The following is a 16,132-nucleotide window of genomic DNA, read 5'->3' on the forward strand; positions in this document are numbered from 1 at the left end:
AGCCTGTGCCCCACAACGGGAGGGGCCGTGATAGTGAAAGGCCCGCGCACCGCGATGAAGAGCGGTCCCCGCACCACCATGAAGAGTGGCCCCCACTTGCCGCAACTAGAGAAAGCCCTCGCACGAACTGAAGACCCAACACAGCCAAAAATAAATAAATAAATAAATAAATAAAGTAGCTATAAAAAATAAAAATAAATAAATAAATATATATGCAACCAACATAGGAGCACCTCAATACATAAGGCAACTGCTAACAGCTATAAAAGAGGAAATCGACAGTAACATAGTAATAGTGGGGGACTTTAACACCTCACTTACGCCAATGGACAGATCATCCAAAATAAAAATAAATAAGGAAACAGAAGCTTTAAATGACACAATAGACCAGATAGATTTAATTGATATTTATAGGGCATTCCATCCAAAAACAGCAGATTACACTTTCTTCTCAAGTGTGCATGGAACATTCTCCAGGATAGATCACATCTTGGGTCACAAATCAAGCCTCAGTAAATTTAAGAAAATTGAAATCATATCAAGCATCTTTTCTGACCACAACACTATGAGATTAGAAATGAATTACAGGGAAAAAATCATAAAAAACACAAATACATGGAGGCTAAACACGTTTAGTATGTTACTAAATAACCAAGTGATCACTGAAGAATTCAAAGAGGAAATCAAAAAATACCTAGAGACAAATGACAATGAAAACACGACGATCCAAAACCTATGGGATACAGCAAAAGCAGTTCTAAGAGGGAAGTTTATAGCTATACAAGCCTACCTCAAGAAACAAGAAAAATCTCAAGTACAATCTAACCTTACACCTAAAGGAACTAGAGAAAGAAGAAAAAACAAAACCCAAAGTTAACAGAAGGAAAGAAATCATAAAGACCAGAGCAGAAATAAATCAATTTTGTGAAAATAACTATACTACCCAAAGCAATCTACAGGTTCAATGCAATCACTATCAAATTACCAATGGCATTTTTTACAGAACTAGAACAAAAAATCTTAAAATTTGTATGGAGACACAAAAGACCCCGAATAGCCAAAGCAGTCTTGAGGGAAAAAAACGGAGCTGGAGGAATCAGACTCCCTGACTTCAGACTATACTACAAAGCTACAGTAATCAAGACAATATGGTACTGGCACAAAAACAGAAACATAGATCAATGGAACCAGACAGAAAGCCCAGAGATCAACCCACGCACCTATGGTCAACTAATCTATGACAAAGGAGGCAAAGATATACAATGGAGAAAAGACAGTCTCTTCAATAAGTGGTGCTGGGAAAACTGGGCAGCTACATGTAAAAGAATGAAATTAGAACACTCTCTAACACCATACACGAAAATAAACTCAAAATGGATTTGAAACCTAAATGTAAGACCGGACACTATAAAACTCTTAGAGGAAAACATAGGAAGAACACTCTTTGACATAAATCACAGCAAGATCTTTTTTGATCCACCTCCTAGAGTAATGGAAATAAAAACAAAAATAAACAAATGGGACCTAATGAAACTTCAAAGCTTTTGCATAGAAAAGGAAACCATAAACAAGATGAAAAGACAACCCTCAGAATGGGAGAAAATATTTGCAAACAAATCAATGGACAAAGGATTAATCTCCAAAATATATAAACAGCTCATGCAGCTCAATATTAAAGAAACAAACACCCCAATCCAAAAATGGGCAGAAGACCTAAATAGACATTTCTCCAAAGAAGACATAGAGGTGGCCAAGAAGCACATGAAAAGATGCTCAACATCACTAATTATTAGAGAAATGCAAGTCAAAACTACAATGAGGTATCACCTCACACCAGTTAGAATGGGCATCATCAGAAAATCTACAAACAACAAATGCTGGAGAGGGTGTGGAGAAAAGGGAACCATCTTGCACTGTTGGTGGGAATGTAAATTGATATAACCACTACGGAGAACAGTATAGAGGTTCCTTAAAAAACTAAAAATAGAATTACCATATGATCCAGCAATCCCACTACTGGGCATATACCCAGAGAAAACCATAATTCAAAAGACACATGCACCCCAATGTTCATTGCAGCACTATTTACAATAGCCAGGTCATGGAAGCAACCTAAATGCCCATCGACAGGCGAATGGATAAAAAAGTGTGGTACATATATACAATGGAATATTACTCAGCCATAAAAAGGAACGAAATTGAGTCATTTGTTGAGAAGTGGATGGATCTAGAGACTGTCATACAGAGTGAAGTAAGTCAGAAAGAGAAAAACAAATATTGTATATTAACGCATGTATGTGGAACCTAGAAAAATGGTACAGATGAACCGGTTTGCAGGGCAGAAGTTGAGACACAGATGTAGAGAACAAATGTATGGACACCAAGGGGGGAAAACCATGGTGTGGTGGGGATGGTGGTGTGCTGAATTGGGCGATTGGGATTGACATGTATACACTGATGTGTATAAAATTGATGACTAATAAGAACCTGCAGTATAAAAAACCAAACAAAAAAAAAACAACTAATACTAAACTTTCTTTGGGTTATTCCTATGGAAATATGTTAATATAATTGTTTCAGACATTACATGAAAATTTTAAAAATCTTATATGTTCTGGTATAATGTTAGAAATCATAATTCTAGTTATTACTTTAAAATGTGTATCTCAGAAATAACTAAATTTCCTTGTCAATTGCATTATTATGAACTTTCATCAAATCTTTAACCATGGTCATTTTTAAGTCTTTTGTTATTTACAGACAGTTCTGGGTGTACTCTGATGCTTTTGCAAATATGTTCCTATAAAAGGGTTTCATCTTCAAGGAATTCATGGAAAGACTCTGACAAGTACCAGTTTCTGGTAACTGTACTGCTGAACTGAATGAATAAGCATTTTCAGAACTCTAATGGAAAACTGATGAATTCATAAAAGTGCTAACAAAAGATCAAGATAAAAAAAAATTAATTACATGGGACTGAGTCAAGTGATGAGGATAATTATAATTTTTGTGACTTTCTGTTTGAATTAAAAAAAATAAAATTCCCACAAGGACTCAGAGGCAAAACATATACAAATCAATTTTCACTGCAAAGTAAAGGAGCTGTTACAGTGGAGGATTACTGGACTGGATGTCAATATTATGACATAGTATGAGTGTGTTTCGTGTTTGGTAGTTGCAATCATTGTTGCTTTTGTTGTGGTCATCCATTTACAATGCTTGGTGTCAGTTTATTTACCTCTTGTAAAAATAAAATTCAGTGTGTGTGTGTGTGAAAAAAAAAAAAAAGATCCAGCTAGTATATCAATCCATATAGATCAAAGTAATCAACTCATCAATGAGAGAAAAATGTCAAGAGAAAGAACATATCATGTTAGATAAGCTATATCAGTAAGGGAAAAAAACATGGTAGTGGATTCTTTTCTGGACTATATAAATATTAAGGAGCTACTGGTAAATGCCAGGTACTATTGGGAGGAGTGGATTCAGCGTTAAACAAGACAGGCAACGTCCCTGCCCTTATGAAACTTCTATTTTAGTTGGCTTGGGTGTAGAAGTAAGTATGGGTCAAAGTGTCTATTCTTGAACATAAAACATACAGTATTCTGCATTTTATGTTTTACTTACTTGATCTAGAGGCTCATTAGTAAGAAACCATAAACCTTATTCAGGAGGCATGTTTCTTCTCAGTATGAATTACCCAAGAGTTACTATTTAGCTTCTCCTGATAATTCTGGCTCACTTTAACATAATTTCATATACTTCTCTTATTTAAATTCAAATTATAATGTTATTTTCAGTAATCTTTATAATTTGTTAAAATACTATTTAATATTAGCCATTTTTGTAATGTAATACCATTTTTTTTCTACTAGCTATTGGAAATTGCTTCAAGTATTTCTTTTCCTTTAGGAACAATTCTAGTTGTAAAACAATACTATCTTTGGTTAAGTGGAGAACATTGCAGACAAATATATCTTAAAATCAAATAAAATAACCAATCATGTGCTAAATTTTAATCTATATAAGAAGCTAGGAAGTTGTTGCCTGATAACATTTTTGGCAATTACCAGTATAGTTCACACACATGAAATGAAGTTCAGGAAAACATTATGAAATTCATTAATCAGTGATTGAAACATTGCTCCCCTCCTCATTAATTCTATCATGTCACCCTGCCTTAATGAAAATTGGGCTATGCACATTGGCATGATTACTGTATATATTCTTTGTATCAGATATAAGACAATTTTTAAATGTAATAAAACCCCTAAAATCAGGATAAATCTTACAATCAATGTTTTCAACCGTGTTGCAGTTGCAGTGGAGTTTACATTGCTATGTGTGGATTTTATCATAGTTTCATATTGTCCTTTCTTTGAGTTATATGCAGTATTAGCACTACATGTGGTGAGTTACCAATAAGAATATTTTCAAAAAGCTTTTACTATGATTTGGTATTGTAGCAAATGTTATTTTGTATATGGAAAGCCAAGGAAAGAAAGAAAGAGTATAACTTTGATATTAATGAAAAAAAATTTGTACTTGCATTGCCTTCAATTCCATACTCTCTTCTAAATTAAAAACCAAATGCTTTATGAAATCAAAAGAAGGAATATACTCACACGTACATGAAGCTGTATCATTAAGACAAATGCAAAAAGACTATCAAACCTAAGAAAGGGAAGTGAAGACAGAAGAAATTCAAACGAGAGGCTGGTGTGACTGATGAATGGGTCACACCACTAGTAAGGAAGGAATGTGGATTTTATTTGTTTTTAATTAGCATCATAAGTTTTGTTTGTTTTTTCTTTCTTAGTGGTATGTAAAATAATAATGTGTTTTAAAATCATTCATCTTGAATTCAATGAAATGTAGATTATATACTCCAGTGAAGAAATGAGAGGAAAAAAATTATAGGGAAGTAAAGAACTGATTTTATTATAATCTTCAGTTTTGACTGATTAATCACTAAATTTGCCATCCATTCATCTTCTACTAGGAACCCAAAGGATAGGTAATAAAATAACTGTTTGACAACTAAATTGTCTAAAAACTAACATAATTATATTAGCTTGTGGAAATTTAATTCCAGCTTTGAGAAAGACGTGGCTAGGTATATGCACTGAAAATTCCCTCTGGGGAAGTGATCTCAAGAGCTTCAGAAGGAATTAACGTCAACTAGCAGCATGATGAAAAAATTATTTCCCTCTGGACCATTGCAACCAAATACAAAGTGTGTGTGTGTATATATATATATATATATATATATGCAAAAATATATTTTTATATTTTGAATCAAAGGGATCTTTCCTAGGTTTGTCTATATAGAATTAAATATATATTTAAATGTAGACTTTTAGAACTGGAAGATAATTGAATAAATGTTAGAGTTTCTTCAAGATCTAATTTTTATCTTCTATTTTTCTCATCTCTTTCAATAGGCTCATAAATGAAGCCCAGAGAAATTAAATTCTTCATCAAAGTTCACCCAGTTTGATAGCAGCACAGACAAGATTAGAGTCTTTGGCCCAAGGTTCAGTGTTCTTTCCATTATGCCAAATTATCCCATCATATATTAGGTACATAAGTAGGATAATGAGTGTAGTGGATGCTGTGGTGTGCTCCCAAGTTCTCTCCTCCCCCACCGCAATCACACACACATACACACACTCACACACACACACACACACATCTTCACAACTAAAGCCTTCATTTTCCCAGTTGGTAAAAAAGTTGGCAGCTGATAGCACTCAAGTAAGTTCCTTTACAAAAAAAAAAAAAAAAAAGCCTATTCATTCAGGGTTACACCCCCTTCCCAGATATTTGTTGAATAACTTGTTGATATGAGTATAAGGCTCCCAACCACTTGCCTAAATTGGGGACAGCTCTGAGGGATCATCCCAGCTTCAGCTTTCCCTGTGTGATTATCTGAGATAGATAGTTCAATTGCATAGAGTTTAACTTCTCCCTCTGCCAGACACTGCTTTCTTCATTACCCCATGGGTGTTGACTTGAGAATACACTCTAGTAAACTTTTGTTTATTGTCTCAAATATTTGTCTCAGAATCTGTTCTAGGGAACCAAACCATAAAAATAAATGTAAAATTACTCAAGTATTCTGGAGTAAATTACTTTGCTTTTTTAAGTTGAGATAGAAGTATTCAAAGTGGTTTAACTTCTAAAGGATGAAGCAAGTATCTATCAGAGAAACTTCTAGGTGTATTCACTTTATTTTATTACTATACTTACTGTTGCTCTCATCAAGATAACTATTCCTCAGGTATAATATTAGGCATTTTATACACAGTAGTTCATTAAGTCTTAACTATAACCCTGTATGTAGATACAGGTATGAATGTAAATCTTCCTTTCCCAGATGAGGAAATCGGAGATTTGGGAAGGGTAAGTAACTTGCCATGGTCACTTAGCTAGAAATTGTCTGATTCTGGTTGATTCTCTCACTAGACCTCAAGCTGCCTAAATGCAAGAGCTGGTTCTCTTATGCACAATACTATTTCCTATCACATAATATAGCACCTTGCTCTCAGTAGAGGTCAATAAATATTTATCAAATCAGCAAAGGAACCTTTATTTGTCTGACCCCAAATCCATGCCATTAGCCCCATGTGCTATGCAATCACCCATGTATACTATGAGCCCTAGACTTAATGGTGAACATCACAAAGAACTAAAAAAAAAAAAAAAAAGAAAAGTCTAAGATGTTAAAAGCAAACTATGCTGAACAAACAGGAATGGGTGATTTAAATATGCATTTAAAAAAAAATAGTTCATTTCATTTTGTTTCTTTTTATAGTAGATGCATATGTACCTTGTAGGATCAGATGTTATACCAGAGAACACTGAGTCTGCCTGTGGGATTGAGTCATTTGATCCCTTTCAATATGTCTTATTAAAACTGTATATTCAATTTAATGTAATATCCCAGGAGGGTTAAAATGATCGCATAAAGAAAATGATGAACATTTCCCCAAATCTAACATTAAAGTAACGGAAATGAAGTTTCCACTCATCTCCTCAGCTTTCCTAAGCAGCACGTATATAAATAGAATAGAAATGTTTATTATCATGATGAATTTACCAATGGCTATTTTGTTCTGAAACAAGTTTTTTTCTCAGAGTATTTTATACCCATGATGTTTCTGACATTTGGATGTGATATTAAGCACAGTGTTTGAGGATCTTTCAATAACTGATTCAACAGTTAAGTAAGCATCTTATAGAAGTAAAGTCACAAAGATGAAAAGAAAATAAAATCTCACATTTCTAAGTAGGTCCAAATACCTAGCTTATTTCTTTTACTCCCAAGAAAGTCCCTGAAACACCTTCTCTAAGTCATACAATGCTTCTTTCATACAAACAGGTAACCAGCCTTACTATCTCTACCACAAATCAAGGGAAGAGTTAAAATGGCAAATTAGAAGTAATGGAGAGGGTCTGATATAAGTAAGCACAAATTAAAAACTAGAATGGCAGCTTACTACAGACATTAAGACAATTTAAAGAAAGAAAGAAAAGACATGGTTAGCAAAACATCTCAATCTGAAGTCACTGAGTATAAAGACACTAAAGATATCCCCTAATAGAACTTAGTTTTACAGAAGATTGGGGATATTCATCTCAGTAATGATAATCTTGAAGCCTCAATTTAAGTTACAGTATGGTTCTGCATGTACTTTATTTTAGAAAAATGTGATACATTTTAGAAATATTCCCATGGGAATACTGGGAGGCAGAATGAATCGGTGGTTAATCAAGCAGACTGTCTATCTTACACTGTCTGTAGGGTCCAAACTCACTGTGCTTCCGTTTTCTAGTCTGTGTAATGGGACTAATAGAAGCTACCTCAAGAGACTCTTGTGAGGGATAAATAAGGGCATTAGAAAAATGCTTGGCATATAATACACACTCAATAAATTATATTATCTCAAGCAGATAAGCTATTTTTCAGCAAATATTTATCAAATGCTTAATATGTACCAGAGAATCGGGTCAGGAGGTTTAGATTGGAGATAGGAGAAGTAGACGACTTGATGTTGCCTATTTGCAGTACATCAGCAAGGACGTGATTTAAAGGTGTATGAGGAAAAAGAGAAAGCAAAGGTGATTTATAGATGTTGGCCTGATAGTGGTACCATTCGTGAGAAGGAGGGTATTTGGGGAAGAATAGGTTGCAGAGTCAAAATCAAGTTTGTTTTTTTGGTTTTGTTTTATGTCAGATTAGGAATGTTAATTAGTCAAAGTGATGATGCCGGATAAGTAAATTAGGGCTCAAAGTAGAGACCAGGTTTGGAGAAATGGTTTTCTAGGGAACAAACAATGAAAAGTTGGGCATTTAAAATCTATGCCATTTAGATGTCAGGTACACAGAAATTTTCATTGGCCCTTCAGCACATTTTGTACTAGCCTACTGCCATGTGCTCTATTCTCCTCTCTCTTACCTCTTTCTCTTCCCTTTTTTCCTCCTTCTTTGTAACAACAATAAATCCTTTGTTTTTTGCCACCAGAGCAATAAGCCAACTAGTTAGTTTCTATCTCAATGTATTTTTCTAAACCAAGCCAGTGCTCTCTTCAAGAGGAATTCTGGTACCAGTTTGTAATCTTTGCTTCCTCCGCAACATGATTCAATAAGCTATGTCTTGCTTCTGTCATTAGAGCATAAACTTTTTGTGAGAAAGCAGATGGGCCTATACTCATGGACCTGGTTTTGATTAATAAAGTTCATCCAAAAGTCTAAATGCTGAAATTTCTTTTAAGTGCCCTATTGTTCTCTGTAGGTCACTGGAGTGAGTTCTTCTTTTAGTTCCTTAAATTTCTAGGTTACCACTTTGCTGACACAAATCATGATATTGATCATTCTAAAACTCTCTGAGCGTACACTCAAGTAAATATAGCATATTAAATCCAACAAAAATGTATAGATTCATATATAGATGTTCATTACTTATTAAAATAACATGTATTCTCAGAGAAAATTATAGAATGCAAACTTAGGAAACTAGATAAACACATTTCAAAATGCCTTTAAATTCAACTCTGAAAAGAAATGAGCTATCAAGCCATGAAAAGACATCAAGAAACCTGAAATGCATATTACTAAGTGAGAGAGGCCAACCTGAAAATACTACATACTGTATGAGTCCAACTCTATGACACTCTGAAGAGGCAAAACTATGGAGACAGTAGTTGCCAGTGGTGGGGAGAGGAGGGGAGAGATGAGTAGGCAGAGCACAGGGGATTTTTAGGGTAGTGAAAATACTCTGTATGACGATATAATAATGGATAAATGTCATTATTAAGTGTGTCCAAACCCATAGAATGTAGAACTCCAAGAGTGAACCCTAAGGTAAGCTGTGGACTTTGGGTGATTATGATGTGTCAGCATAGGTTCATCCTGGGTAAAAAGTAACACCATTCTGTCGAGTAATGTTGCTAATGAGGGAGGCTATGAATGTGTGGAGGCAGAAGGTCTACGAGAAATTTCTGTACCTTCCTCTCAATTTTGTTGCCAATTTAAAAATGCTCTTTAAAAAAGTATTTTAATAAATGCCTTTTAGAGTAAATTATTCATTTAACCACTCTTTCCAGTAGAATTGCACTGGGAAATATAATCTCATGGAAAACAGAAAATAATTCTATTGATATTTTTTAAGCCTTGTTGAAAACTTACGGTTTTGGACACAAATGCGAAAGCAACGCTCTGGTGTGTGTGCTATGAAGGTATTTTTTAAAGACCTCTTTTCTTTTCCATGTCTTTACCTCAGGCTACATATCGAAATCGAATTGTGAGCCAAAGTCTCAGCACAAGGGACAGAAAAGCAATGCATACTCCCACCGAGGACCGTTTTAGATACTCAGCAGCGGACCAGACAAGCCCCTACAAAAGCAAGACCTGTCAGCTCTCCAGTCTATGTTTAAGCAATTTTTTGAAGGACAAGGAACTAGTGGAAGTTATCAAACACTCCAGAGGAACTTACGAAACCCTCACGTCAGAGGTCACCCAGAATTTACGGGCCAGTGTAGGGCAGAACTCTCTGAAACCAATAGCTAAGACCGAAGGGCTTTCCACGTTCTCAGAGAAACCAAAGGACCAAGCTGCTGTGGCCCGACAGCATTCAACCTTTACAGGCAGGTTTGGACAACCGCCAAGAGGGCCAATCTCTTTACACATGTACAGCAGAAAGAATGTTTTCCTCCATCACAATTTACACACAACTGAGCTGCAGTCTCTAGGCCAGCAGGATGGGTAATTAAATCACCCTATTCCTGTCTCTGGGTAGGATAAGACGATTAGTGTTTCTCGTGCATAGCTCATGTTAAAATTTTCATGTATTTTTTATTACTTTTTATTTTTAGTTATAAACAAAGAATTTTACTTTTTTTTTTTTTTAAGAATGAGGGTTCAAGCATGTTAATTGAATTAGGTTTAATAGCTTTTGGAGACTTTATTATATATATGTATAATAAATGAGACCATCTTGCTGGTTTATATACAGGCCATAATTTATTTATCTTTTATCTTTATCAGTCACTGATATGCATTGAAGTTTCAGAAGGTAATATCAAATAGCACTCTGTTCACTTAATGGTGTTACTGTGAAAATAGATGTGCAGAATAAATAGATAAAGGGATTGTAAGGAATTTTAAACTACATAGTTAATAGAAAGAGAAAAGAGGGGTTTTAAAGTCTTGTATTTGGTGGTGTATTTATTTGAAGAATGAAGCTTGCTTGCATATAACCTAGAGATGGTGTTTGTCTCTCTATTACATACAATCAAGCTTATCTTGCCATACGATTAAGGGGGAAAATGGTATTTCTTTTATCCTCTAAGTGTTTAGTTCACACTAGTTCACAAAGGATTTCAGACTGAGTAATTGCTAGCCAAATAGAGAATGACAGCTCCGATCATCGAAAAATTTTGCTTTTAGTTTTTGCTATTGATGTTGAAGTACTATGACATAACACACAGTGAGGTGGTAATGTTGCCTGAATTTTGTCAAATGATGCGTAAAGCATGACATGCTATACTCTGAGTCACTGCCATGGTTATATCACCGTAATTTTTAAAAATTTGAGGAATAGAACATTCTAAGAAAGTTATTTTACTTCACTTTCCTTATATTTTTAAATTTTTCACTTTTTTTAATGTGTGTCCAATTTTGCTTCATATACATTAACCCATACCAATTACTCTACATGATGAATTGAGGAAGAGAAAGTCAGTTTCTTGGTAGCCCAGTTTACACTATTTTGACTATTCGGTCATCTAGATTTAGAGGAAAAAGTAAAATATATGTAAACTTTGGCAATTTGATCTTAGAAATAAATCTCTAACAGGAATACTTAACTCGTTTGATGGCAAATATTTCTCTTTAACACACAAGGCCTAATATGTTTTATACATAAGTGCACGTGAGAGAAATAATTTCTTTATGTTTAATGAATAATAGAGCTGTATGCAGCTATAGAAATAAATAATTTTAAAATGACCAGTAGGAATCAGGGCTGCAGTTTTCTTATACAAAGATAAAAGCTAATAACTGAATCCATATTAGGCATACTCCATGCATATTGAAATTGTCATACCTACTGCAGGATCTGTTTCCCTTGTGCTCTCTGACAGAATCCATGAAATGAATAAAGGGAAACTGAGATAGCAGTTTTAGCATGGCATCTGACTAACCTGCTTAAATTAAAGCTATGTGTGAAATGCATCTCCTAAAACAAAAGTGCATTTGAGCTCTATGCTTTGGGGAAAAGCCATTAGATATCCCCCCACTAGCTTTAACTATTAAACTTTAACCACTTTTCAAACTTTGATTAGAATTGATAAGAGTAAAGAGTTTAGTGGATATGCTGGATTTGTAATTTCGGTTTTCCAAAGGAAAACACATGTGCATCAAGACAAATGTTTGCCAAATGTTTTCTTTTTTTGTGTGTTTGTAATTCTGCCAAAAGAGAATAATGCACACTGCAATTTGCTTGGCTTAATGAGACTGCTCTCTAAAATTCCCACTATACTTTAGAAGTTAACAATATTCATGCAGACAGACATTTTGGGCTGGATGGTGTTTAAGAAATGATAGAAAAATTATGATTATTAATTGTGGAATTCAGCTTCATTTGTCCTAAAAGTTGGTGTGTGTTACTAGAGTATTTGAAGTCTGTAAATAAATCAGAACGGTAAAATAATCAAGGATTTTTTCCCAGGATATGGAAGAACTATGTATCACAAATAATGTTTTTGATTTGGACTTTTGGAGCTTATAGTTTTGCTTTTCTGGAAGATAGACTTTTGAATTATACTTTGTAAAAAAATAATCTATTTAAGAAAATCTGTCATTTAATAGACATTTTAAGAGATGTTTTAAATGCTAGTATTTTCTTGAAAAATGTTTTTTAAAGCTGAAACATTCAAAAAGAAAACCTGGGTTAAACAGTTCAATTTTAAAAGGAGGGGTATTTTTTGGAAATATCATCTTAAAGCTGTTTTGTATCAGTATTTTCAGCATTGTTATAATATTATTTGTAATACTAAGTGTAACTCAGGCCTGGAGAAGGTGTAAGCCCACTATGCTAATATACATCAGTAACTGTAAAACAGGGGTTCTTTGTAAGTTCCTCTTGTGTATATAGAGTACTCATGTGGGCATTCTTTCAGCAAATTGATTTCTTTGTACTAAAATCTCTAGTTTTCTAAGACAGTTCCATGTATAAAAATGATTTATACATTTCTCCAAGGCAGTACATATCCAAAGACATGACACCAGGGGGAAAAAGTGCTTGTTTTTCTGATGGAAGCAGTTGTCTTTTCTTTCCCTTCCTGTTTCTTCTGTGCATGTGTATGTGTAGCTAAGCCTAAGTAAGTCTGTAAAATTTCTGCTGCAAATCTTCTTTTCTGAATTAGAACGTGTTTTAAAGGACACTTAAGAAGAGATATTCCTTAAGGAAAAGCTGTTTCCACCTGAAATAAACTGTTCTCATTTTTGTAATTATTGGAACATGCAACTGTATTTCTATGAAGTCATTGACTTTTTTTCAAATAATTTTATATGCTAACAGAGTCACAGCAAAATTATTATCTCTCCAAACTATTTTTTTCTTCTTTGGAGCACCATAGTCCTTGTGCAAATGACACCATGAAACTGTAGCTGCAGTGCTAAAGGTGTGAATCTACCAATATCAATATGCTCAGGGTAAGGACCTAGGGCCACATATCAGTCAAGTTGTTTTTGTTATTTATTGATTGAGATATAAATAAACTAGCTAGCCACTAGTCAACAATAAACATTTGTAGACATGCCCACACTTACTTAAAATGCTTACCAAGATATTCTTAATCAATCTGGGTTTATGACCTGTGTTTTACACCTTGTATTTCCCAAGATTTCAACCTAGCCTATTGTCATTAATTTTCTGAGTGTTACTGAATTCAAAGTAATTCATTGAATTCAAAGAAAATTTCACATTTTGTTTTGTTTACCTTGTGTGTGTTTAACAGAGATAACACTTCCACTAAAAAGAGTTAATATTTTCTTTTTATTATCATGTATTTAAGGATAAGGTAAATGATCAAGATAAATGATCATATTCCACTAGTCCTCCAAGACCTTTCTTAGTAACTTAGTTGCTGATGGAATAGGAGTTTATTGAATGGTGACATTCATTATCGCCTTTCTCATTATTAAGAAGTAGTAAGTAACCCACTATAGTGGGTAACTTGGAATACTGGCTATAGTCTTATAGTCTAAATTTTGTTCTACTTTTCCACTTTTAGAACTTTATATTACAAATACCTATAGAAGTAGGAAGTGCTTCAAAACAGCACTTACAACTCCATTAAACCACCTGTAGATCAACGTGGAAAAAGAAAGGGGGATGCTTGTAGAGGTGCTGTCTGTGATTGCCATTCTTATCCCTGAATCACATTCCCCACAGCCGGAGGCTTTTCCCTGGTGATACATCCATTTAAATATAGTACTGATTCATTTATTCTAAGGATTTTGATTGCATTCTGGAACTTGACTCTATTTAGGCTTTATTATCAAATCCTTTTTATATATTTTCTTTTTTTACCCCAAGAAATAATTCAATCACACATAATATTTCTTTGGTAATTTACTCCTCCTGGAATTTAAACTCTTTTTTCTAGTTCTTTTTCCACGTGCTAATTTTGTCATGCCAACACTAGGCTATATCTATACACATGGCAGGGATGATAGAAAATATAAACTAGTTGGGTTCTTACAAAAAGTTGAATTGCACTGTAGTGTAAGAGCAAACAGCCAACTATCAACCAACTAAACAAAGAAGCCCTCTTCTCTAACAATATACATTAGCATTGCCAAATTTTTATTCTTCAAATCTCAATCTGTGCCAAGTTCTTTCACCAACAGAACCACAAACATATCCACCAACTATTTATTGACAATAAATTTGCTCTTGCTCAGAACCCACTTGCTCAGTACCAAGTAGTGTAGCCCCAAAATATGTCAGAGATCTCATTTTCCAGGTGTGTTATCTGTGGAAAAGAATGAAGGCAGTTCACCCTATTCCAGATCTGAAATTTTTCCCATAGAAATTAAGACAATGAAAATTCTTACTAATACAAAGTGGGTTTCATCTGCCTAACTAATCTAGAATGTGGGATATCATGGTTCCTTTTAGAGAACTTTCAATCTAGCCCCATTAACTTCACCACTTTAATCTAAACATACTTTTCCTCTTGAACATAAAATTCAAGAAAAAGAGCCTTCCACATCTTATCCTTTCCAAACATTACCTCATTGCTTTGGTAAGCTCAGGTTGCTGTTACAAAATACCATAGAGTGGATGGCTTAAACAATAGACGATTATTTTCCACAGCTCTATAAGCTGAAAGTCTAAGATAAAGGTGCCAGCTGATTCAGTTCCTGGTTTAGGTAGCTTTGTTCTTCTCACTGTTTTCTCACATGGCAGAGAATAAACAAGCTGTGGTCTTATAAGGTTGCTAATCCCATCATGGGGCCCCTCCCTCATCTAAACCTAATTACTTTCCAAAATCCCCACCTCCATGTTCCCTCACATTGGGGTTAGGGCTTCAACATATGTTTTGGGGGAACACAAATGTCCAGTCCATAGCATTTATTTTCATCCTAGTAAGTTTGCTATTGTTTTACTCATTTCATAGATGAGATCAGAAAGGTTAGGTAATTTGCCAGGGACAAACAGCATGTATGTTTAACTAAACTGGATTTCATATCCCTTGATCTTTCCATTTATACTATGCTTATCTCCAGAGTTAGGCTTCCTCCCAAGGAGGCAGAGTGATTCAAGCAAATATGTGCTGTCTCAGTTTGCTATACTCCTCTTAAAATTCTATTGCTATTGCTAGGAAAGAAAATCTGAGCAATGATCTATTTTAGCAAACCAGAAAACTACTCATTCCAAAGCTTTTCTTAGAACAATTATTGATGTTTAGATCAATAAATATAGAATCCTGAGAGGAAAGCACTTACTATATTTCAAGGTTACTTCTAGAAAGTCTGACACCCTAATTTTCTTTCCTTGAAGGCAATTGGGAAAAATAGAAATAATTGCATGCGGTATTTTTTAAAGTAGAGAGCCAATGAAGTGTCTAGCATAAGGAAAACATACAATAAATGAAAAATAACCTAGTTATCAGATTATCTTACTATTTCTTTCCTTCATTTCCTGAGGATATTGATATAAACATCACTGAATTTGATATGTTTATGTTGCCTTATATACATTTTAAAAAAAGATAATTACAAAATTAGGTATTTGTATCTAGGGACAAAAATTACAACTGATTTAAAGTTCCTTAAATATTCGGAAGGAACTGAAATTAAATGGGAAATAGAAATTTATTTGCTCTAAATTTTTTTTTTTCACACACACACACTGTATTTTATTTTTACAAGAGATAGACTGACACCAAGCATTGTAAATGGATGACCACAACAAAAGCAACAATGATTGCAACCACCAAACACGAAACGCACTCATACTATGTCCTAATATTGACATTCAGTCCAGTAATCCTCCACTGTAACATATTTGCTCTAAATTTTTAAATACATTTTATTTTGTAGTTAATCATATATACC

The 16,132-nt window shown here is 34.2% G+C and overlaps 1 protein-coding gene across 1 annotated transcript in view; it reads left to right on the forward strand.

Moving 5' to 3' along the window:
- The window catches only part of CCSER1 (coiled-coil serine rich protein 1), a 1,333,501-nt gene extending 1,320,483 nt beyond the window's left edge, over window positions 1-13,018 (forward strand). Inside the window, exon 12 of the mRNA XM_036852947.1 lies at window positions 9,786-13,018. Coding sequence (XP_036708842.1) covers window positions 9,786-10,271 — 486 coding nt within the window. The 3' untranslated portion in view covers window positions 10,272-13,018. The remainder of the gene's footprint in view (window positions 1-9,785) is intronic.
- Window positions 13,019-16,132: the final 3,114 nt, after the last annotated feature.

This window comes from Balaenoptera musculus, chromosome 5 (genome assembly GCF_009873245.2).
Source record: "Balaenoptera musculus isolate JJ_BM4_2016_0621 chromosome 5, mBalMus1.pri.v3, whole genome shotgun sequence".
Classification (NCBI taxonomy): domain Eukaryota; kingdom Metazoa; phylum Chordata; class Mammalia; order Artiodactyla; family Balaenopteridae; genus Balaenoptera; species Balaenoptera musculus.